Consider the following 25334-nt stretch of genomic DNA (forward strand, 5'->3'; position numbering starts at 1 on the left):
AATAAAAAACACTGACATGAATAATGATGGTGAAAGGAAAAGACTTTTATACCAAAAAACAGAAATAAAATAACCACAGTTCACAGCGTGACAAAGTGCAGGATGCATTCTCTCATTACAATACTGATGGTTCAGGTTAGAGATAATAGCGCAGCATATTTTAGTAAGAGAAATATACAATGAGAGCTGATTGTTTGTTGAAATATCAAATATAAAGTGGAAAATAAAGAAAGTGCACAGTAATTAACAAACAAATAACAGGTTACTCAATGCTGATATCTAAAACCTGCAGTGCATGAATCCATACTTGGTTTTTCTTTGTAATGTGTTGTTTAGCACCGCAGGTCACCGATACGATAACTCTATGCAGATGACACCCAGCTTTACCTCTCTGCTGGCGTCTGTGCAAAAACTCCTCAACGTCACAGCTATCCAAGCGATGTCACATGTGTGCACGCACAAATCACACAGGTAACCGTACCCACCAGTCTTTAAGAAAACGTGGGTGTTCCCTGACTGGTTCCTGGAGGTTGCTGTTACTGGGTGAAACTGGTTGTACCAAAGACCTTGGATGCTAACAGATTGCTGTAGCTGCACCTACGTTGAATGAAAGTGTCCGATTTGTCTGAAAACACTGTCAACTACTGAGCGGTAACGAAATCACTTGTTGCCATGTTTGCCTTCAAAGTAAAAGTTGTACTTTTTGAATAAATTTTGTATAGATGGTCATGCCCCCCCCGAGGATGACTCTTACCCACTTTGTTATCCTGACACCTCTCCACGAGTCCCACCAACAGGTGACCGTATTCTGATATTGGTTTTTAAAAGATATGTAGAAAAAACGATAGAACCCATATCAACCTAACACTGAATGCTAACATGATGCAGATATAGGACTTGATTTTAATCCACCTCTATAGTCTATTAGTGTGTTAACTGTGTGTTACGATTTGATTAACATGTGTTTAAGCCTATTTTGTGCATGTTTGCACAAAACACTGTAAAGCAGCGGTCCCCAACCATTTTTGCGCCACGGACCGGTTTATGCCCGACAATATTTTCATGGACCGGCCTTTAAGGTGTCGCGGATAAATACAACAAAATAAAACTAGTACCGGTACCGAAAAAAAGAAGATTTATTCATAACACACGTGGAAAGACCCAGGAAAACCGAGTTAACGATAAAACCGATAACAAAATAACGCTGAAAACCGATAAAAACCCTGAAAACCATACATTTCACACCTGAGCCTCAACTCTCGCGGCCCGGTACCAAACGACTCACGGACCGGTACCGGTCCGAGGCCCGGGGGTTGGGGACCGCTGCTGTAAAGTAAAACCAGACCTCTTTTATAAAGCACCAGTTTAGAAAACACAAAAGTTTTTAACTCTGGACAAACAAAAAAAAATGAAATACATAAACGTGATAATGACACGTGTGATAATGACACGTGTGATAATGACACACGTGATAATGAGTGGATACTGTAGATGATGAAATGGCAGCTAATATCAAAGTTACATGAAAATGAGTGAAATTGAAAACCTGTAAAACAAACACTTCTATCGAAGCATCTGCATCGTCCTCCTCCCGCTCTCGAGGGCGACCAGCTTTAACGGCACCGTGACTTTAGCTCCAGGACTGACAACACAGACTTCCTGTTGTAATGAACACTGCAGCCTCTAGGGGCGCTTTCAGCATTTTAACTAACGAACTAACCCTTTAAAAATGTCTGGAGCTCGTTTTTAGCCGTGCTAGCAGCTTTGCAGTAAGGACGGTAACATCCACGCTTGAACGTCGATGTTTAATGAACCACTTCAAACAATCGCGGTTTCCACAAAGATGAACTCCTTTCCCCAGCACCATCGGGAGATTTACATTTTCCTTTTTAAATATCTGCACAGCTGTTAGATGATTAGTGTGAAACACACTCACACATACATGGACCTCTATCCTCTGAGCTGCACGTGCTGAGGGTATCGAGCAGCCAATCCTGTTCTCAGCTAGATGTAAGAAGTTATTCAGTTTTTTTCTACCTTACGTTTTTGTAAAATTCCAAGGAGCTCGGTTCATAGTTCATTCCAACTGTATTTTAACCGTTTTTAAATTACTTGAACTATTTTGTTCCATTTGGGAGGTTTTGGTTATTGTGCAGCCTGTTGGTCAATGATTATATAGTTCATATAAATAAACTTGACTACTGTACTCACATGGTGTTCTTTGTCAACCACAGAACCACAGTCAAGAGTAAACTGTTATATTGAAGCACCAAGAACTACGCAGCTACGTTTAGGCATAAAGAACTTGGTCGGCTTCAGCAAATATTGTGGTTTTGGGTTAAAAATGCGACTGCCACATTTAAAAGTCCAAAACAAGTCACACTATGACATCGCGTGTCGTTGCACAGAGGCCAAAGGAAACCTTGCGGGTATCTGTAAGTGGTTTTGGCCAAACATCACCTGAAGAGGAAACGAGGTGGAGCACAGTCTCATTAACCCAGGACGCTGAAACGTGCCATTTGTTCATAATGCCACACTGATAAAAACATTAGGGAAATGTTTTCTGGTGTAAATACTGACAGAGCTGCTAGCATGGCTGTGGACTTTTTCATATCTTTAAAGGGAAAATGAAACTTTGTTTCATAAAATGAATAAATCTGAGTCGGTCCTGGTCAAAAACATGACTATAATAACTCATTCAGAGAAACCACGAGCCTCCCCCAGGCTGAGCTCCATCAGCTGTAACTGTTCTCAGAGAGCTGCTGCTACGCTGCAGAATTCAGGACTTTCTGCGGGTCTTTGATGGTGTTGCTGATCAGCCCCGTTTGGGAGTTTGTACTGTTCTGACTGTGAAGCCTCATCAGCGCCACCTCCTTACTGCTCTCTTCTTCGTCCTCCCCTCGGCTGCTAACCCTCCTCACGGGCAACTCCACCCTCAGCCTCTTCCAGAAGCGTGACGACAGCTCTCTGGACTTGTCCCCCTGCCATCGGACCAGCGCCAGAGCCACCCGGGCCCGCCTCAGCTCCCTGACCCAGCCCTTCCTCCGGACCGGCTTGTACTGGACCAGGATCACCCGCAGGTGCCCAGCTAGCGCCATGGTGTCAATGCCGGCCTTAAGCTCCAGCAGAGCCTGGGAGCCCTGCGAGGCGTAGCCGGGACTGACGACCACCAGGAGGCGCCTGCTGCGAGCCACGAAACTCAGAGTCTCATCTGTGATGGCTGCAGGGAGAGAGGGATAATGAAGGATGGACGGATGAAAGGATGGATGGATGACGTGTGTTTTGGTTCACCTGTTCAGTGTGTGCGTGTGTGTGTGTGTGGTGTGTGTGTGACAGCACACGTGAGTACTCACTCCCGCCGGGCAGGCTGTCTCGGTCGAAGATGCACACCGAGTACCCGAGCTCGTTCTCCAGGACTCTGCGCAGCGTCAACAGAACAAACTGCTCCTCCTCACTGTTCCTCGCATACGAAATGTACACGTCAAACTCCTTATCATCTGAACACACACACACACACACACACACACACACACACACACACACACACAATCCATTACAGAGGGAAACTTCTGAGCTTCAGTCGTCAGGAAGTGGCGTAAATGTCACCCACACATGTCGAGTCAGCGAGATAAAAGTGAGTGGAAACTGATCTGATAAAGCAGCACCTCCTCCTCCTCCTTCTTCTTCATTCTCTACAAAACTAAACTGAAGTCTCACTCAAGGTTTTGGACTTTTCAAATATGCTGCATGTTTCAGTGAATCGTTGCTCTCCACGTCTGTTCCCTTTTTTCCACATGACATGAAAACGTCCCTGCACACACTGCTCAGACGTCCTGTGTGACATTTCTGGTAAGTACAAGTTTCATTTGCAGATAAGATACAATCTTTTTCTACCACGACATGTGAAAAATGTCAAATTTTGCCGATCGAGATAAAGCGAGGGGATTTTTCTGTGAGAAGCTGACCGAGTGTCCTCGAACGCAAACATGTAGCTCTGGAGTGATTTTAGGGTCACAAACGTTCTCCTTTAATAAACTAAATGCTGCAGGCGCAGCCAGGCAGCGCGACTTGTAGAGAAGAAATTTAGTGTCAGGGCATAAAAAGTGAAGTGACACTGCAGATATTTCAGTTACCTGGCCAAAAACAAGGCTGTAGCTTTATTACCTCATGTTTCACACCCCGAATATGCAGAATCACAATCGCACAAAAAGGTGATAAAAACGGTGCATCTGAGGGTTTATCTGACTGCGGGTCATAAAGGGAACGGCCGAGCAGGTGGAGGGAGCTGGGGGCGGGGTCTCACCTGTGTGCCGCTCGTCTGTGCCAAACCAGGAGCGATAGAGCAGCAGCAGCTCCAGCCAGAAGACGTGATAAACCACGAAGAGGATCAGCATGAGGAGCAGAGTGACGCCGAGGCCGCAGCCCAGCTCCACGGTGGGCAGCGACACTGCAACACAAACACACCTGAGGCTTCAGTGACGGCTAAGCCACGCCCCCACGGACAAAAAACAACACTTCATCACAGGTCAGGGGGTCTGCCGCTGCCACGCCGTCATCGTTTCATTGTAACAAACCTGTAACAAATGGAACGACGTCTGTGCTTTTGATCCTTCCAGACACCTTGGTCTATTAAAGACGTCACAGGTGTTGGGTGGGGATCACCCAGGACCATAATTCCCAAATCGAACTTCCTGTTTGTTCACTGAGACCTGAAGCTCATCTGGAAAGTGTTTACTGAGCTTGAGTTTCAGATGCATGACGAGCCTTTAATGTGAAACATCCACACGGCGTGAGCAGCGCTTCCTCACCTTCCTCCTCCAGCTGAGCTCTGCGGGTATCGAAGCCTCGCTCGTTCTTCACGGAGCAGTAAAACTCTCGCTTCAGGTCTTTGGACTGGAAGTCCTGGATCACGAGGATGTTCTCGATAGTCAGGTCCCTGAAGTGGTCTCTCACCACCCTCAAAGCACAAAAAGAAGTGACATTTCAAAATAAAAGCACGCTTTCTGCAGTTCGAGTTGTTTTAAATATGCTGTGCTGCCGATGGTCTCGCAGCCTAGTATATATATCAATAAAATAGTATTTCAAGTTTGTTACATTTAAACACCTTAAGAAAAACAGCTCCTTTCACATTATAAGCACTGAGGCTACAGATGCACACATTTCATCTTGCTTTTGTAAAACACTCTTTGAGTTGAACTTTAATTCACTATTTTGAGCTTTTTACTGAAAGGTTTGGAGTTAATTCCAACGGTGCAAAAATAGGAGACGCTGATGAAAGTGAAGGAGGCGTCATTTAAAATGAAAAACCCAAATAAAAGCAAAAACCGTAGCAGTGGTCAGCGCTCTTATCATCAAGCTTATTTGGAGATGTGACTTTATAACAAGCGCCCGTGCAGAGCGGCCGCTGGTGCACGCGCTCTGTTCGCACCTGTTAATTTGTGTGAATCGATCAGGAAGTTTGTCCAGCGTCTTCCCATCAACTGTCCACCAGATCTCCCGCCACGGTTTGTCCAGGACGAACGGAAGCTGACCTCTGCACACCAGACGCACCTCGGTGCCTGAAGAGACAGAAGGATATTCATTTCAGTCCAGGATGAAGGTAAAGTGTTTCCTGCTGCAGGCGTGGATGTTCACGTTAAACAGTTCACTCCACTCGTGGATCTGCATGACGTCATAGAGAGGGAATATCCTAATATGGTCGTTTTGAACTGCGACTCACGCAAAGCTGCACGTGGAGCTGGAAATGAGCGGCATGAACTCAAAGTGATTTTAGTGTATTCTCTGGATTCATTTCTGTTGAATATTTGCGGTCTATTAAGCGATCCGTGCAGAACACATGTTCCCGAGCGTGTTTTTATATCTCGATGTTTCTTTGCTGCACAGGTTCATAAATTCAGTAATTCGGTTTAATTAACGACCCGTTCAAACTTTTTGGAGTCGCAGTGTTTGCAGCTTTGCAGCTGCTGTTTCATGACTTTATTTTCCTTTCACAGACAATGACGCTGATATTGAAGTCTTAAACTGCTGCTGATGACGGCGCTGCGGCAGTCGTTTCCTTCAGACATTTATCAGCCTGCTGGCTGCAGTCCTGCTCGCCTCCATCGGCACCGACTCACACTGTGTGTGCATGTCGTGTGCGTTGATGGTGCGCGTGTCCGTGCACGCCGGCAGCAGCTCGTTCTGTTTTATGAGACGTTCTCCCGCAGCTTCCACTAATTCTGAGGGGACGATTAACTTTGTGAATGTCGAGTCTCAGAGAGCCAGTTTGAAAGAAGCTGCTGGCAGACGAAGTGCCGCCTGTCCGTCTCCGTCACGTCCTCAGAGTCCAGCTGCAGGTGGAAGAACTTCCTCCACAGAGCCACACGACTCTTCCACGAACTGCTGATGTTGTCCATGCACATCTGGACAAATCAGCCTGGTTAGATTCACCCCTGTCCCCGTCCTCTGTGTTAATGAGAGACGTGGCGTCTGTGCAGACCTTTGTGTTCATCAGTGTGAGCAGGACTGAAGGCTGCTGTAGATCAACCTCATTACACTCAAAATGTCGTTAATGGGTTCAAATATATCTGTGCAGCACGTTTTATTCAAGCAGGATTTATGTTCCTGCTGTGAAGAAGTCACAGGACAGCCAATCAGAAACAAATCAATGAAAGGAAGTTATTTACTTCTGTGTATTTAACATGTGAGCTCTGTTTGTTTTGGTTTTTCTGTTCTTTCAATTTTTTATTCGTCTGCACGTTTTCCATTTTGAGCAATCGTTTCTGATCAATAACAAATTAACACTATCGCTCCGTCAACAGCGACCTCCGGCTGTCATCTGCACCGATCAATGCGTCTGCTGCCTCGCATACAAACAGGGTCTTCACAATGCACGACTGCAGCAGCTCAGGGTGAACGACGACACAAAGAAAACCCTTAAAAACGTGATTTTTCCTTCCGGTCCTCATCATGACACATTCCAGCCAACAGGCATTTTCTCTCGTCCAGGGTCTGCCCCGGGGTCTCCTCCAAACTGTTGAACCACCTCAACTCATAATGAAGACTCTTTGGGCAGTAACTCATTCCCGAAGGAACGGGCACTCCAGCCTGTTCCTGATGGGAACCTGGTCTCAGACTGAGAGGTCATCGCTCCGCAGAGCCAGAAAGACCATGAGGCCACTGAACCCACAGCCCACCAGGACTCTGACTTAGTGCCAGCAATATGAACCAAACAATGGGCCCCAAGGTAAAGCCCAAGGCACGTTTGAGCGCCATCTCCAAGTCACGGCTGGGACGGTTCATGAAGTTTGTGCAAATCTTATGCAAATCTTTCTCCTCTTGAAATCTACACATAGGAGCGTTTAGCACGTCCTCGAGACCTCTGAGCTGTAAAGCTGAATGCTGCAGTACAAACAGGAGAAACGTGCAAAGACGAAGACGACTGAACAGCGCTCGGGGGGGTTTGTTCACATACCTGTTTTGACTGTGAAAATCTGGTCATGTGTGGGGTTCATGATGCTGGGCTCTTTGGGCAGCGAGAGGGGCACTGAGAGTAAATGAGAGCACTGGTTACCTGCACAGTTACTACCTGTAATCTCTGTATGCGAGTTAGCAGAAACGGTGTCTCACAGATGGCCGTGACGTTGATGCTCCTGGTGAAGTTGAGTGTTTGGTTCCTCCTCTGGTACTGGACTCTGCAGTAATATAAACCCTGATACTGTTCCATCATGAGGTGAACCTGCAGACTGTTTCCTTTCTGCTCCCTGTCGTTGTCCCAGAACGGATACCAGTCGCACACCTGAGAACGGCGAGATTCACACACTTTAGTTTCATCCAGCCCATCCAGACCCGATCTGCAGACGATATCCTGCAGCTCCGCTCGGCTTTACAGCGTGTTTCACTGTTCAGCTGTTTGCTTTACTGACTCGTTGACAGAAGGATTAATGAACAGGGCTGCCACGTTTAAGAGAGGAAAAGCACGAATACCACACTGAACATATTCTGTTAATTGAAAGAAGAAGTAAAACTGTTATTGCAGAAACACAGGCATCCCATCGTACGAGGAAGAGAAAAAACATTTGTGAGAGAAAAAAGATTAATCAGCTATAACGGTGCTGATACGTCTGTGGTTTACTCAGTCATTAGTATCACAGGGTGTATAACGAACCAGTGAGACTTCTTTACAAAACACATTCATTTCTAGTTAAACATAAAGTACTTAATTGAAGCATTTTGTGGGATTCCATAAGGCTCAATGTTGGGCCCACTGCTATTTTCAAAATATAGAAAATGACTTTATACAAAGTTAGTTGATAATTGTTAATTCTAATACCCTAAAGTCAAACTAAATATGTTTGTATATCATTAATATGTCATCATTTCACCTCTGCCCCTGAAACAGTGCCTTGATTTTCTGTAAAATAATATATAATAAGTGAAGAAATGTTCTATCGTAGAAAAACATCAACATCAGTCAGAGTAACTAAAGAAAGGTAAAGATTTCATGAACTGAGCCACATAATTTACAGCCATTAGAAAAATTGCTGACTGGAAATAAAACAGAGCAGCCCAGTAACCATGATTCAAGAGAGCGCCAACATACAGCGACCAGAACAAACCAATAAATCTGTTACACTGAAGGCTGATTGGAGATGAACTCAAACGTCAGATTGTGTCAGAAGGTGGACGTCGTCTAGCTGCGGAGACTTCGCTTGGTTAAGTCGCTACTCGCAGAACAGACATCGATATGTTTGGTATTTGATTCAGTTTTGAGTTCTGCTGTTTGTGGCGTTCCACAAGGTTCAGTGTTGGGCCCAATGTTGTGTTCAAAACAATGAAAATGTTTTTATTTGCAGACGATTTACATTTTCCTCAAAACATTAAAGATATACTCGATTACTTTTGATCTACTGACATTTAAGAAAATGTGAATTCAGGCTTTATAAAGAACCGAGTGTCTAAAAGGATTTTAATTTGGTGTCATACAGAGAAAGCACTCAGAGGCTGAAGGACCAGGCTTTATGTCAGAGACCAGCATGATTTTAATGTGATTCTGAGTATCTGAATGCAACAGAATCAAAGACTGCAGATAAAACAGGACGGAGATTAACAGCAGTGCTGAAAACTTACCGGGTGCGCCACAAAGTACCATTGGACCTTTGGTGCGCTCTCTGACATCTTGGTGGCGTCCTGCAGGTCTGGACAGTCTAACGTCTTCCCCTCCTGTAAAGGGATCAAGTCCTCAATCGGTGCCACGGCAACCGGAAGCGCACACTTAACAACGTCGTCCGGCCGCAACACTTTGAGGCGGATGGCGATCTTACTGCAGGAGGACTTGTTACTGCAAGTCAGAGACGGGAGATGTCAGCAAACAGGAACCCATGCAGAGCATCTGCACATGTTTCAGCTCAGGTCAAACATTCAGATTTTTATTGGGGGGGGGCAGTACGGAGATTATGTAGGGAAGTGAGGAGAGACCGAGAGTGAATGACACACAGGAAACGGTCTGGGGTGGACTCCAACCCAGGCGCCAGCTCAGGAAGGCGCACGATGCTCACGCCTTTCCCACGATGCTGCATCAGCTCTTCTAAAAGTTTCGGGGAACTGACGGCGTTCAGAAGCAGCATTCAGCCGAAACATGACGAAGTGGAGCAGAGCAAACCACAAACCCACAGGACGCGATCACAGGCTGTGATTTTGGGTCATCGCTGGTCTCGGCATCATCAGCACAACAGAAAGAAGCTGGTTGACTCTCTGCTTCATCTCTAAAACTATTGAGCCTCTTATGTTATCACAGGGTTGTGATTCAGATCAAAGATTCTAAACATCACCAACAAACTGATTATTATCTTATCATATGAACAGTCGTGAACACGCTTGCCCAGCTGTGCTGTTTTACTCTCAAAACCAAACGTCAGGAACTTACAGGCTACAAATACGTGACCTCAGAGGCTCGTGAGAACTTGAGTTTTGACCTCTGAAACATGTGGACGCTATTCCTGCATCTGTGTCTGCACGGCTTTGTGCATGTGCCAAATAATTCTCTGAAGCTGGTAAGACAGAGGAAACAGGAAGTGACCTGACCACACAGGAACGCAGAACTAGATCACCTTGTTCTTTGAGGTCTGCTGCAGTATTGGTGCTGAAAGCAGCTCTGGCAGCACTCGTACCACAGACGGCAGCAGCCTCACGATGGACGGACCGGCAGTGAAGTAAACGACGACATCAGAAGAAATACGTTTGTGTTTGTAGCAAATATGAAAATTTAAATACAGACGTCAGTTTTTTGTCTTCATTAGTCACAAAATAACTGATGTGAGCTTAACTGGTTGTGGCTCAGACGACTTACAGGCGGAGCTGTAATGCACTCTCTGGCAGGGCCTGATCTCCATGAAATGTTTGCTGTGCGTATGTGTGTGTATTCATGTCTTTGTGGGGACAAAAATTGGAAGTTCAGTGTACTCGTGGGGACCAAAGTTTGAAGGCATGTCTGAGACTCAAAATGTGGTTTTAGTGTCAGGGTTACAGTTGGGTTATGTCAATTAAAAGTCCCACAAGATATGAATCCCCGACATGTGTGTGTGTGTGAGTTTTATTCATGTGCTGAGATAATCTGCCCAGTTCAGTTTTATTACGGCCGACTCCTCCAAGTCCCCAAAAACATTCAGATGGAGCTGAAGGAAACCCCGCCCGTCCTCAGTGACTCGTTGCTAACACGGTTTGCTCACAGTGTTAGCGGGCGAGTGTACGCCGTGTGCAGAGTGCAGCGGGTTCGAGCCCGGCCCTTCTCTCTCTCTCTCCTGTCTGTCTAATAAAAATTCCACGAACAATCATCTTTAAAAACAAAGCGTGACTTTTGTGCACGCACGGCCGTCTAAGTTTTCAGGTTTTTTTCAGTATCATTAGAAATGAATGAATCTTGTTTTGGACGCGCTCGTTGGCTTATGTAAACATATAAATACAAAACACAATAGCGACGCAGAGACCAAACAACCAGAAACACAACAACATTATTATTGAAATAAAAAAGGAAAAGCTTTATATAAAGGTAGTCAAAGCGTCCTCTGAGCGTCGGCTCATCATTTAAAACGCTTCTTCATCTGTTTGTGTTTCAAGGTGCTCGATGAGCTCACCATCAGCCTGCTGCTGTTACTCCATCTGATTAACGTGTGATCTCCACACCGTCAAAATGCTTCACGCTTAAAAGTCTAACTCCTATAACTAGTTCACATTCTCATTCTTCTGGATTTCAGAATAAAAGACTTATTTATAAATATGTTCCCGTGCGTTGCATGGTCAGGTGACTCGTGAGGTCGAGTAACGCTGATCTGCTTCCTGTTCCCATCACTCGAAATGAATACGAGGCAAATTCAAACACTTTTAGTAAAACGGGGCAGGTGATACTTTACTACATCACGCGATCATCACTTTGGCACAGATTGACCCTCGTAGACCGATGTCGCTCCATCCCGAGGCCTGCCCGGACCCTCCTCATCCCCTCGGGACCTGATCCCGTTTGCTGACTGTTACTTGGAGGTTTGGAGCGATTCCAGCTGACAGGACTTATCCGTCGAGCTGAGCGGCACATCTTTAAGATGCTCTCACAGCCACTTTGGAAGATTAAGTGTGGAGCGGCCAAGACGGAGGATCGAAGCTAAGAGACCAGCTTGTTGTATCTGACTGATCTACAGGCTGATGACCGGGCTGGACCGGCCGTGTTGGACCATCAGCCGGCTGGAGTCGCTAAAATCGAGGCCTATCCGAGAGACGAGTCTGAAGACTCTCTGTCAGAATTTATATTAACCTGAGAACAGAGAGGTCAGCTGCCCGCTCAGAGCTGTGGCTGCAGTGAAATTAAATATAATGTGGTCACTGAATGTTGTTGGAGATGGAGTCCCTCTGTCACCCCTCACCTTACAGCGGCAGTGGAAGTGGGTGTGGCCAAGGCTGAATTGCTAATCATTTACACCTGAGGATAAAGGTGTGCCAGAGGCTGGCTCGGGGAAGCTGCTTCGTAGCACTTTTAAAGCAGTTTGAAATAAAAACAGCATTTCTGGTCGTAACAGAAGGATTACAAACTGGTCGCAGTGTGGCTGGTATTGAACTCAGAGGGGGAAGGACCAGTATAAAACCAGTATTTGTAATAAAACCTCGAGGTTCTGACGCTCTGGGCCGTTGACAGGTGAAAACATTAAACAATAACAGGCTCTGAAGGTTAAAACATCCTGAGGAAACAAATTATGAACAGAAAAGAGGAGGTCGTGTTTAAAGAGGCTCAGTGTGAGGAACCAGGAATCCTCTACGTCCAGATGAACAGAATCAACCTTTTGGGATTTACTTACCTGGATGATTGAGCGTGCATAAAGACAAATGTTTGATATATTTGCAACATGCGCTTCGGTTCAGACAAAGGCTTAAAACCTTTCCCAGCAGCGCCGGCGTCTTACCGCAGCATGCAGATGTACTGGCCGGTGTCGGCGGCGGCGGCCGGCTGCAGAAACAGTCTCTCTCTGTCTTTGCTGAGCCGCGAGCTGCAGAGCAGGATGACATCACGAACGAGTGAACGTAAATCAGACACGACTCAATTAGAACAACATCAGAACAAAGTCGGCGAGGCGGATCGAGCCGCCTCCCAAACACCATACGTCCTCTCTGGAAGGGAAATCGTTACAGCCCACTTCATCATTCAGCTCCTCTCAAAGTGTCTCAATTAGACACAACCCCCCCCATCTGCTTTAAACTCAACCAGGCTCATCTGTAATCGATCACAAACACATCGGCTGTTTATTCCCTCTGTTATTCTCCAGAAAACATAAAGTTTATATAGAAATAAACCTAAAACCTTGAACTGGAGCAGTGGAAACCTGCAGGGCAGAAAAATGAAGCCGGTTTTGGTCCTTTGGCTTCAGCTTCCTTCTAAACTTGGGTGATTGTGGCTCAAGAGTTGGCAGTTCGTCTTGTAATCGGAAGGTTGCCGGTTCGAGCCCCGGCTCCGACAGTCTCGGTCGTTGTGTCCTTGGGCAAGACACTTCACCCGTTGCCTACTGGTGGTGGTCAGAGGGCCCGGTGGCGCCAGTGTCCGGCAGCCTCGCCTCTGTCAGTGCGCCCCAGGGTGGCTGTGGCTACAATGTAGCTGCCATCACCAGTGTGTGGATGTGTGGATGCTTGTGTATAGTGTAAAGCGCTTTGGGGTCCTTAGGACCAAGTAAAACCAAGTAAAAGCGCTATACAAATAATCATTTAAACTTCCCCTGAAAATGACGCCGACGCGTTAATGGGGGTTACCTGTACGTGATTGGCTGCTCCAGGTCGTGGCCCTCGGGGAGGCGGTACCAGAAGAGGTTGTGCCCGGCGCTCTGGGTGGAGGTGTAGTTGTAGACGGAGGGATGAGAGAAAAGAGGACAGGAGAGCCAACCGACCTCGCCCTCCACGACAGAGACCGCCCCCTCGCTGGACTCGCCCCAGTCGTAGCACATGGGCTCTGAAAGGAACAGTTCAACCAAAGCAAGTCATCGGCGTGCAGATCACACCGAGAACGAGCCAAACATTCAACTGATGAACTTTTTTTTATCATAAACTGATGAGTGAACAGGAAGAGGAGTTTGTGGGGGTTCTTCCTCTCTGGATCAGGTCCAGGATGCTGGTCTGGCTCTGATTTTTCTGTGCGAATTAAACAGCGCTTAGTGGATGTCATCGTTAACTGGCCTTGTTAAAGGACGCGTCCGCCTCATTAAAGGATTAAAGCGCACAGGGCAGCTGCTGCACTGCTGAAATTAAACTGCTTGCAGCGGTTATTAAATTTGGTGCAGAAAGCTGCACAGAGCGAAGGACAAAGAGCCGTGCGTGTAAACAGATGGCTGATATGATGGAGGCACAGATTCGGAGATTTCTGACCCCGACCTCCAGGCTCAGAATATCCCAGCGTCCAGCTGGGAAACACAGACATCAGCATCTGGCACACAGACAGACACCCGGCACAGATGATCATGACTGCTGCCTCACATGTCCACAGCCAACTGAGACCTTTTTTACTTCTTTAAAGTTAGTGTGGGAACCAGATTATGTAACACAGAAAACATTTGTTGTGACTTTTTAGCCTCTCGTATGTTTGGAAAGCTGAGGAGAGCGAACAGGGCCAACAGCCTCTGCATCAGCCCCACACGGAGCTTTCTGCAGCACAGAGCGGTGCAACAGTCACGCCTCGTTTCTTTATGTTGGGCAGGAAAATTGGAAATAGGTGCAGCGGTTTATTGAAACTTGGAGAAACATACACAGAAATACGGCAAAAATATGTGACTGCCTTTATTTTTCTGCTTGACCTCTGAGCAGCTCTGTCGCCTCTGTGCGATGTAAACATGCAACCTAAGCTAAGGTATGCAATCAAAACGGGCTTTATTCATTTCCTTAAAAAAATAGAGTTCTGACTGTGCTGTGTGTGCGTGTGTGTGTGTGTGTGTGTGTGTGTGAGTGTGTGTGTGTGTGTGAGTGTGTGTCTGTGTGTGTGTGTGCGTGTCCTGTGATGAAATTTTTCCTGCTGCAGAAAGCAGATGTTGTGATGATGCAGATGTTAATAACAGATATTGATAATATGAATAAAGCCAAACGGGCCTCACTCACAGTTTTACTGGCCCACGGAAAAAAACATGTTTATTTTTATATTTTGTAAGTATGAAAACAACTTCATTAATATTTTATTTATATATTATTGTAGTAATCTGGAAAAATAATCTTACAAAGCCTTTGACTGAATGTGGACACCCCACGCCCCCCTTTAGACTCAGCCCTGCCTGCTGCAGGTATGACGGCGGTGGGTGAAGAAGCTGAAGGTGATGAAGGTCTCGGGTTAAGCGAAACATCAAAATCATCTCTTTCTCTTAACCTGAGCTCACAGACTCGGTAACAGCTCCGCCTCTTTGCTCTCTGCCGAGTGTGTGTAGACCAATGGGTGCAGCGTGTTTAACTATGACATCATCATCTTAGTCACAGGCATGCTCTTTGACACGTTTCTACTGCGGGGCTGTTTTCAGGTGCAGATACGGGCGAAACGCTCACTGACGTCGCGAAGCTCAAAGCAAAAAATGAGCATCAGGGATTTTCTGTGATACTCTGTGAACTGGGCACTCCTACAGAAACAGACAACTAAATATCATCAGCATAGAAATTACACGAACATCTGCTTAAGTTCCAGATTGCCGTCACTGTCTCTGCTTATGAAAATCATATAAAGGTGGAACAGGAAAAAACAGGGTGAATTTTACCCCAGCACAGACATGCCGTGCTGAATGAGGTGTCAGTAAAGCCATTAGTGCTGTAGTATTTATAGCTGATGTAATTCTCCTGCAGTGAAGATGAAACAGCTCTAACTGATGGCTGTAACTAAAAGAGAAAGTGCAAACCCTGATCCAGGATTTTTATCGTAAGCAGGACTTAAATTACCGATTGATCATCAAAATTAGCGCAGACCAATTTTCCCTCAATTGATTTAATTGAGCAGCGGTCTCAGCACTGACCCGAGGCCAATCAGTCAGTCAGATTACAAAGCACTCAGCTCGCTCTTCAAGCACCTCATCTATAACGACTGAATGACTTAAATGGAGGATAAAGATGATTGCTGTTCAACACAGCATGGGATAATAATAAGGACGACTATCATCCACCACGAGGAGCAGACTCTCTTGTAGAAGTGTGCGACCCCTAAACCCACCTAAGCACAGGAAATACCCTTAAAATCACATTTAAGACCCCCCCTCACAGTCTAAACTGAAACACACACTGAAACAGGTGCAAAACATTATCAGGGATCAGTGGGACCTCAGTAACCATAGAAACCAGGTAATTCATGCATTACAATCCTGCTAATGAGACAAATCCAACAACAGAAACTGTTTCGATCTCGTGGCTCGTCCAGCGGCTCGTCTGGGGTCCCGAGCCTCAGTTTGAGAAACTAAAGTGCAGGTGGTTTCAGGATGGTGAACACCGGATTAATGGAGGCTCTGTGCCCCTCCTGTACGGAGCTGGATCGAGTGTGCGTGTTGGTAATTGACCTGTCAGGTTTTCCCGGCCGGCGTATTAGTCTTTCTATTAAAACCTTCTCCAGCATCCGTCCACCTCTTCCCGTCCTCCTCCCTCGATATCCATCCATCCATCTACACTAATGCCTCCAGTCCGATCCTACCTCTCCACCTCCCGACACACACATCACCCGTCCGTCCGTAACAAGCTGCAGCGTTTAGCTTCAGTCCCAGCGATCTGTATGAAGATAATAGGACTACAGTGATGGCGTCGCTGTGTTTGTGATGCTTCTGCAAATGGAATCAATAATCTGGTTGAAACAGTTTAACATTGATCTGCAACTCCAGTTACAATCGAGGTTTGACTTTAGTCCTTTTATTTAATTTTGCTGTTTTCAGACGTCAAAAATAGCTTTTATTAATTAACCAATCAGGGATGTTACACATCAGGTGACATCTACATATATCAACATCGTCCAGGTGACGTTTATTTCTTCACATCCTGCTGATGGTTTTAGTTATTCTGGAGATCTTTAAACTACTATTACACCCAAACACCTGAGCTTTTAATCATCGTTATCAGGAACGAGTGCTTGTCGGGCCCCGTTTAGTCTCTATAAACAGATCTGCTGTGTGGATGTGCAGGTCAGCCTCAGTCGTGTGTGTCTGCAGTGTGAGCGTGGAGGAAACTCGCGACCTTCAGGGTGAAATTTAAAATCACATGTTGTTGTTTTTGAAACGGTTGATTTATGGCACGTTTGAAGAGAGCAGCTTTTCCTCCTCCTCACTTTACATCCATCCACCTCCTCTACACTGACCTCCCACTGCCCACCCCCACCTCCCCGCCACCCTCCGACAGCGTTACAAATGAGGCTCCTCGCTCAGGAACCATCCATTCGCCGTCCCACGGGGCGAGAGCTCCGGCTTTTAATTAACCTCCCTTCTGCAGAGTTGCACCGCAGAAACAAGAAAGATTTTCAGTTAAGCAGACCCGAGAGACTCTTAGAGGAAAACACGGCACTCGTTTTTGTCCCTCTCAGTTCCCTTCAGCGTAGAAAGAACTCGTCGCCCTGATGGATCCAAATCCACACTTCATCCTCACTCCTGTGCCTCTACATGAGAATTACCTGAAGCTTTTAAAACGAATGTGCATTCACATTTTTAGGTTTTCTGCTTCGCTGCTGCCGAAAGACAAAAAATGCATTTTGTTTGTTCTGCCAGCAGACTCGAGTCACTGACTCGACCCCCCGAGGAGCTCCGATCTCATCTCGCCTGTCACAGCTGTCACCTACCTGTCGGAGCGCTGGACTGACTGGCAGCAGGGGAAGTCCCGCCCATCACGGCGAGGAGGAAGACGAGGGCGGAGATGAAAGTTGCCCTGCAAAGACAAAGACTGTTAATGTTTATTTTTCAACAACCTTCAAAACAAACACAAACAACATGAAACTGCTTCAAACTTGACAAAGAAAATTTGTTTTGAGTCATTCTTGTCATCATTTTTTCCATAACTCCATCCATGAGAAAACCAAAGAAAACGTTCACGTATGTGTGGTCTGAATATGTCTGAATATCTTTATGAAATTATTTATTCCACAAAGACTCTTTTGTTACGTTGGGTTTGTGTAGCATCAGGGTTTAGAATTACAGTCCTCCGCACATTCAAGGTCTTATCTTAATGACCTTGTAGTACCATATCACCCTATTAGAGCACTTCGCTCTCGCTCTGCAGGCCTACTTGTTGTTCCTAGAGTATTTAAAAGTAGAATGGGAGGCAGAGCCTTCAGTTTTCAGGCCCCTCTTCTGTGGAACCAGCTTCCAGTTTGGATTCAGGAGACAGACACTATCTCTGCTTTTAAGATTAGGCTTCAAACTTTCCTTTTTGCTAAAGCATATAGTTAGGGCTGGACCAGGTGACCCTGAATCCTCCCTTAGTTATGCTGCAATAGATGTAGGCTGCTGGGGATTCCCATGATGCACTGGGTGTTTCTTCTTCACTCACTATGTGTTAATAGACCTCTCTGCACTGAATCATACTTGTTATTAATCTCTGGCTCTAACTCTGTGCTGAAAAGGTCACTGCAGCTGACCTCCCAGCAGTCTACACACCTGTCTGCTGATTAACTTGCATACATGTGTAACTGACAACTGTATCTGCTCACCTGACCAGCATCCAAAGGTGTGCAGATTGTGATATCTGAATGATTCGAGAATGAGTTTGTTTTTTAATTCGCATCCGTTGCCGGGGAAACCTCCGACACACGCCGGCTGTTTTACTGGACTACAGCACGAGTCCAGGCCGACCTACCCCACCTCTGTCTGTCTGTGCACGTCCATCTCCATAAATCTGCAGCAGAGTGAGCTGATTAATCAGAGTCGTTATCTGAGATGAGATGGATGATGACCTTCACGTCTAAGGAACTGACTTCAAATAAAAACCATCTGGCATGGCAGCGAGAAATGAGAAATTGTATCTATTTTCATTTCATTTTATTGGTTTATTGTGGGAGTGTGTGTTTGCTCTGCAGCAGCGAGTCATGATTAATTTTTATGGATCAATATGTGCCACCTCCTCCTCTTCCTGCGTGCAGCGCGCTTCAGGACAGGAAAGGGGGTTAAAGGTCACATGCCTCCTTACATAGATGATCACAGCTAAATAAAAGCTAAAGATAGATTTGAAAAATCTCAAAATGAACGGAAATCAAATAAAAACTAGACTTCTAACAAAAAACAGGATCTGACTGAGTCAAACTCTAAACACAGGAAATGTCTTCAGCTTTAGTTGTTGTTAATCTGCTTAAATCTGCAGCCTCAGCGAGCCGTTACTATCAGACAGTACTCACATATATTCCTACTTTAACTATACAGCTGATAAAGCCATGCTTTAGCCTAATAATCTATAAAAAGCAGAGTAAAGATTACCCGGTTACTAACAGATAAAATAAAAAAGGAAAGGCACGGCTCGCAGGGACAGTAAAACTTGCAGCGCCTGAGATTTCACTCTTAAAGGAAGTCACGGTCCCCTGCTCGCGCACCTCCACAGAGAGGCTGATGAATGTCTCTGCAAAACGAAACGACCCGAGCTGCAGGCAGGTAACTGCTCATGTCACGCTGTCTGAATAACAGACCATCTTCATGGTCGCTTAGTAATCCAAACCCGTCGCACTGACAGGAAGAAGCTTTGCAGCTTGTTTGTCTTTCCTTCGTCCACCTGGAACAATTGGAGGAGACTCAGTCAGCTGATTGCAGGTGAGGCAGGTGAGACGTTAATGCGCTTAAATCTGGAAATCTGAAAAGTCACACGATCAACACGAGACGCTGATCACTGAAAACGGTTTTGGGCTGAAATGCAGTTGTTGGCACTGAGCTTTCTCAGTTGCCATGGTAATGCATCGTCTCTGAGGAGGATGGGCAGCGTATATTTATCCTGCAGCTACAATCCACTTTGCAACCCACCTCCATCCGAGCTCCTCCTCCTCCTAACTACGTGAGCGTGAAAGCTGCTCTCTCCGAGGAGGTCGGGGTGGTGTGCAGTCCTCCTCCACCAAACTTGACACTTGGCACAGTGCAGTCAGACAAGTACTGTTGTCCTGGCAACTGCCAATCCCAGACTCGCCCATCGGATTGCCAGACGGAGAAGCGTGATTGGTCACTCCAGAGAACACGTCTCCACTGCTCTAGAGTCCAATGGCGACGTGCTTTACATCACTGCATCCGACGCTTTGCATTGAGCTTGATGATACAGCCGGTCGCCATGGAAACCTGCTCCACAAAACTCTCTACGCTCTGTTCTTGAGCTAATCTGAAGGTCACGTGAAGTTTGGAGAAGGTCAGTGGGTGACCTCTGGGCACGGCGCACCTCAGCATCTGCTGACCGCGCTCTGATTTTACCTGATCTACCACTTCATAGTTGTGTTGCTGTCCTTCACCATCGATTCCACTTTGCTATAATCCCACTAACAGCTGACTGTGGAATATTTAGTGGCGAGGAAATTTCACGGCTGGACCTGTTGCACAGGTGTCGTCTTATGGAAGTGACTGGAACACCTGAATTCAGTGAGTTGGTTGGTGAGTGAATACTTTTGGGAATGTAGTGCATCATTCAGGAGACGACTGCAGCGCGTTGGGCGTGAGTAAAATAAATAAGGGGTTGTGTTGACCAGCACATCGGCGATAACCGCCGCCGTAGGTCTCAGACTGAGCCTGTCGAAGGTTGTGACGCAAACAGAATCGTGACTCACGTCTTTATCTGCTTCATGCCTCTCATGAACAGAAACCAGCCTCCCAGTATGGAAACCATCACTTTCACTTCAGTTCCCATTAGTCTCATTAGTCATGTGGTCTGGGAAAACATCCCAAAACTTCCAGTAAGACTTAGTTCTGTTCGACCAACACCTGAAAACCCACAAACGTTCATTCATCTGAGATGTGAGAGGCCACAGATCTCAGCTGTTCCTGTTTGAGTTTGTAACATTTTAATAACAAACTAACAGCCGAGCAACGGGAGAATGCACCACAGCAGAAAACGAGTAAGAAGGTGAAGAAAGATGGAGAGGCGCTGCAAGAGACAGACGGAGGGACATAAAGAGTCACGGTGGACGATCAGGCAGAACTAGTGGATCCCAGGAGGGACATACAGACCCAGAGCTGCTCACCAACGCCATCCATCACTCACACACACACACCTCCTGTGTGTGTTTGCACGAGCGAGCGATACGCTTCATCACAGGTACAGAGATATAACCCCCTCGAGCTTCGCCCCAGAGGATTCTGGGTACTAGATTGCCCATTTTTAGAGACTGGGTGATTTAAACAAACACTCAGCAGCTTCCTCTGAGGAAATCTTCATCACTCCATCTGCACACTTCATTTACAGTTTACTCATCTGCTCACTTTTATTTCTTTGTTGTTTTTCTGCATTTCTGGGCGGGGGGGTTACTGCACTGCCTCATCAGTTCAGTGCTTAGATGTGATGATGATGATGATGAAGAGGCATGTGGGCTGCAGTTATGTTTCTGCTGATCACTGCAGACTCTGACCTGATTGACTATAATCGGATTATCGGGACCAGATCGATGGAGACTGTCCTCCAAACGTCAGACTCACATTTAAAAAGTGTCCACTTCCAGCTGCCTTCACATCCGGACAGCTGTGAAACAAACTTCATGATTTTAAGAAGCTCTCTGTCCTTCACGTAAAATTCGGCCCTCATAACATATCAGAATTTGAACTTCCACTCACAGCAGCAGCAGCAGGACAAAGGGTAAATGATTTACTGGAGTTGTACATGTTTTTGAGTGCGGGCAGGTCGGGGCAGGGCACGCACGCCGAACCGAAGAACACATAAACACGATATCAGCTGACGCGCGTTTTCTGATAAAGAAAATCGATCCACGCAGGAATTGTGAGATTTTGAGAATGAAACTCGGCATGCAGGCGCACGGACACCAGCAGAGAGGCTCTGCGTCCGGACAGCCCGCTGCGGATCACCGGTGTGCGCGGTGATGCTCTCACTGACGGCGGCTCTCCGTCAGTGAGCCCGCAGAACCAACCCGAGCCTGGAAAAGCACAGCGACAGGGTCCGTAGAGGAAACAGTACATTTAAAACCAGCAGGCGGTCACTTACATTGGCAGCAGGTCCTCCGGGGGTGAGAGGTGTGAGTCCGGTCGGGGCTGTCCAGCTGGATGTGCCGGTGGGCGGACCCAGAACCAGGAGTGTCCGGGTCTAGTGTGAGGCGCCAGAGTCCTGCGGCTCACTCACTCCTCACCCTCTGGGAGCAGCGGGGCTCTGGTGATTAACGGCCGCGTGTCAGGGCTCGATCTCGGCTGTAAATCTCCCACGGAGACTCGGTGCTCCGGGAACTCCTCCAAAGTGACGCTCGGAGCTGCTCCGGGTAATTAAGCAGCCGCGGTTAACATCACGTGCCGACTAATTAAAGCCGCGGGAGGGTAGAGCGAGCCTTCGAACAGCTGTGGACAGATGCTGACAGACGTTAACAGCTGGACTCGGTCCGCACAAACTTTAAAGAGTCTTAAAAGCGCGTAAAAGGCGCAGCGAGCGGCGCAGTGTTTACGTGGAGGAAGTAAAAGTTCCGCGGATTCCGGTCCACGCTCCTCCTCCTCTCTCACTCTGTTGCGACATCGATGAGAGTTATTTCCCAATAACACACACACACACACACACACACACACACACACAGAGCTCCGTGAACGTGCCCCCCCTCCATTAACAGGTCTGTTGTTTGGTGTTAGGATAGATGATCGTTTCTGAAATAACGGCGCTTTATTCATTTCTATCTGTGATGCTTTTTTAATTCACTGCGTTTTTCTATTCGTGTTTTATTTCATTCACATTTTTATCAGGATTTGAAACTAGTAAAATATTTACTAGTTTTATTTAAGGAAATCGTCAGAAACTCCAGCTGGGAACCAACAGCAGTGCTGCTTCAGTCTGAAACTGTAATCTGATTACAATGGTTGGACTAAGAGTTCCAGCCTGGTGTGATGTCGCCCCCTGGTGGTGTCTGTCAGCAGTCTGAGCTTTGCAGGCTCAATGATGACCCGAAGGAGGCGAAAATCGTTCAAATGTGGTGAAGTACATTTAAAATAAGAGAAAAATAAAACCTGATCAATCCCAATTTTCTGAATCTTTCACAATAAAAGCCTGTTGACTCGATGACGTCAGAGAAAAAGCTACCCAGGTATTTTACAATAAAATTCCCATGTTTCTTCACGGTAACCTTCAGCTGTTTTATTTTTAATAGAGTGAGGATGAAAGGTTTGATCTAAACTACTGAAATGTGTAAAACTGGTGGAAATTCAGTGGAAAGCTCTGCAGCCATACTCTTCCTGAAGGCGTTAAAGGAAATTAAACTCATACAGCCCACCTTTACAGCACTGACGATGGAGGACCAGCCAGTTCATTTTTGGATCAATAAATAATCAATAAAGGTGTGACTGATCAGAGCAGACTAAACCTGAAGTTTCTGATCCAGCTTCACCTTAAAATTCCTCCTACAGCTTCACAATAAAAGCCTCCTTGTAATTTCACAGTAAAAGCCTATTAAACTCTTTACAGCAAGTCACATAGATCAGGGGTCCCCAATCCCAGGCCTCGAGGGCCGGTGTCCCTGCAGGTTTTAGATCTCACCCTGGGTCAACATATCTGAATCACACGATTAGTTCATCATCAGGCCTCTGGAGAACTTCAGGACATGTTGAGGAGGTCATTTAGCCATTTAAATCAGCTGTGATGGATCAAGGACACATCTAAACCCTGCAGGGACACCGGCCCTCGTGGACTGGGACTGGGGACCCCTGACATAGATGTTTCACATTAAAAGTCTCCAAGCTTCTGCTTCACAATAAAAGCCTCTCATCTGTAGATGAGACAGTAGAGGTCCCCAGGCTGCTTCAAAGTAAAAACCCTTTACCTACTTCCCCGTGAAGACCCATCGTGGCTCCACAATAAAAGCCTACCGTTTACAAAGAAAAAACTCACGAAGTTCCTTCAAAGTAAAAGCACTAAAACGGCTTTACAGTAAAAGTCCATCAGTTTAATTTTGAGTTTACCTTTTCAAGTTCACTTGTTAAAATAAAAGCCCTTGCATTGGTTCTCCAACATCTTCAAAGTTAAAGCCCTCCCCATCTTCTTTATAATAAAAGCCCTACAGCTGTTTTACATTAAAATCCAAAAGATTACATTAAAAGCAGGAAGTTACACAAACACTTCACAATTAAAGTCTTGAAACACATTTGAGCAGTAAAAGCCTCCACAGTAAGAATCCTAAGCTTTGCAATAAAATCACCAAAACGATTACAATAAGTCACAAAGATGTTTCAAAGTAAAAGCTTAAAAGTCTATGGTTTGCTTCACAATGAAAGCTTCACATAAAATAAAAGTCTTGAAGCTGGGTCAGGGTACTACTGCTCCTTCACAATAAAAGTCTCTCAGTACACACAAAATAAAAGCACAAAGATGCTTGAAATTAAAAGCAAACAAGTCCTCCTATCACTTCACAATAAAAGCCCACCAACAGTTTCACAATAAAGGTCACAAAGCTCCTTCAAAGTAAAAGACTTAAAGTGGCAATTAAAACTCAACAAAATTCCTTTACTTGCTTCACAATAAAAGTCCCCTAGTCGCTTCACAGTAAAAGCCTCTGAGCATTTTTACAGTAAACTGTTTCAAAATAAGAGCTCAGAGACAAAATAAAATGCTAAAGCTGCTTCGTAGTAAAACTCTCACAGCTAACTGTGTGACCAGATTTAGAAATGAAATTCTCGGAGTCGCTTCAAACCGTGTGAATTGGTTTGTAATTAGACGCTTCACAATAAAAGTCATTTCTTTCAAAATAAAAGCTGCCACCTGCTTAACAACGAGATGCTGTTGGATCCCAGAGGTCAGGCTGACAGTGTTTCCTCCTTGTTGCTGTGATGTCGGCTGATGGTCGGAGCAGCAGCACAGTCGTGTTTTTGTGTCTCTCCTTGTTAAAGTTGGATGAAGCCGCCTGCGAGGTCGTCGCCCGTAAAGTGGAAACCAGCCGCTGAGTGCCTGGATGAGCTTTTAGACCATCTCTGTGGGTTTCATCTCGGGAATAACTGAGAGCTTTTTAGTGGGAAACCACAAAAACACCTGAGTGTTTCCTGCCGCGGCTGCTTCAGAGATCCCAACATGACATACATGAGCTTTATTTGTGGCCTAAAGTCTGAATCTGTGCGTTTTGTGTTTATGCAGCAGGACCGAAGTCATTCGAATACAAATCCTCGGACTTACAGGAGATTTGATGACAGATAAACGAGGCCCTTTATCACCATGAAGCAAGTCTGCTGAAGTTATAACTTCAAATAAAAATGAGCGATATCTGTGCTACTCTGACCTTTTCTCAATATTGCTTAAAACGATTCTTTCATTTTGTGTACACATTAAAATCACAGACTCACTAATCTCAAATATTTTGCGACAAACAAATGAACTAACGTGTGCTTATGGACTGAACAGCTGAACGTACAGAAATCCTGTTTTAAGCAGGCGCTGCTGAAACATCTTTAGGCAGCTGTTGTTGTGAAATGTTGTTATTTAAAAATAAAAGTGAACTGAACTGAAACAGTGGCCAGAGCACGAGGATTCATTTCAGATTAAAACACAGAGGCCGACTTTGTTGCTTATTGTGTTTCCGGGGTCTGTGTGCAGGGGATATCCTTAAATGGTCATGTCTGCACAGAAGCCCCGCCCTTACGCCCTTGAAACCTCCTTTATGTGAGGAGCAACCAATCAGAAGAAAGTTGCCCTGAAGGATGGGCTGTGCAAAGAGCCAGGATAAGATAAAGAAGGATTATTTTGTGACT

The 25334-nt window shown here is 45.9% G+C and overlaps 1 protein-coding gene across 1 annotated transcript; it reads right to left on the reverse strand.

The window, feature by feature from the left end:
- Positions 1-24: 24 nt before the first annotated feature.
- On the reverse strand, positions 25-25306 carry il1rap (interleukin 1 receptor accessory protein). Its single transcript, XM_084951243.1, has 12 exons — positions 21613-25306; positions 17282-17367; positions 13264-13459; positions 12426-12509; positions 9109-9319; positions 7609-7777; positions 7454-7525; positions 5429-5558; positions 4809-4957; positions 4304-4447; positions 3354-3497; positions 25-3220 (listed from the first exon to the last, which is right to left on the reverse strand). Coding segments are annotated over exons 1-12 (1842 nt in total). The 5' UTR covers positions 21615-25306; the 3' UTR covers positions 25-2765.
- Between the last annotated feature and the right edge of the window lie 28 nt (positions 25307-25334).

Source organism: Perissodus microlepis, chromosome 14, assembly GCF_051167445.1.
Source record: "Perissodus microlepis isolate ML-2025 ecotype Zambia chromosome 14, ASM5116744v1, whole genome shotgun sequence".
NCBI classification, from domain to species: domain Eukaryota; kingdom Metazoa; phylum Chordata; class Actinopteri; order Cichliformes; family Cichlidae; genus Perissodus; species Perissodus microlepis.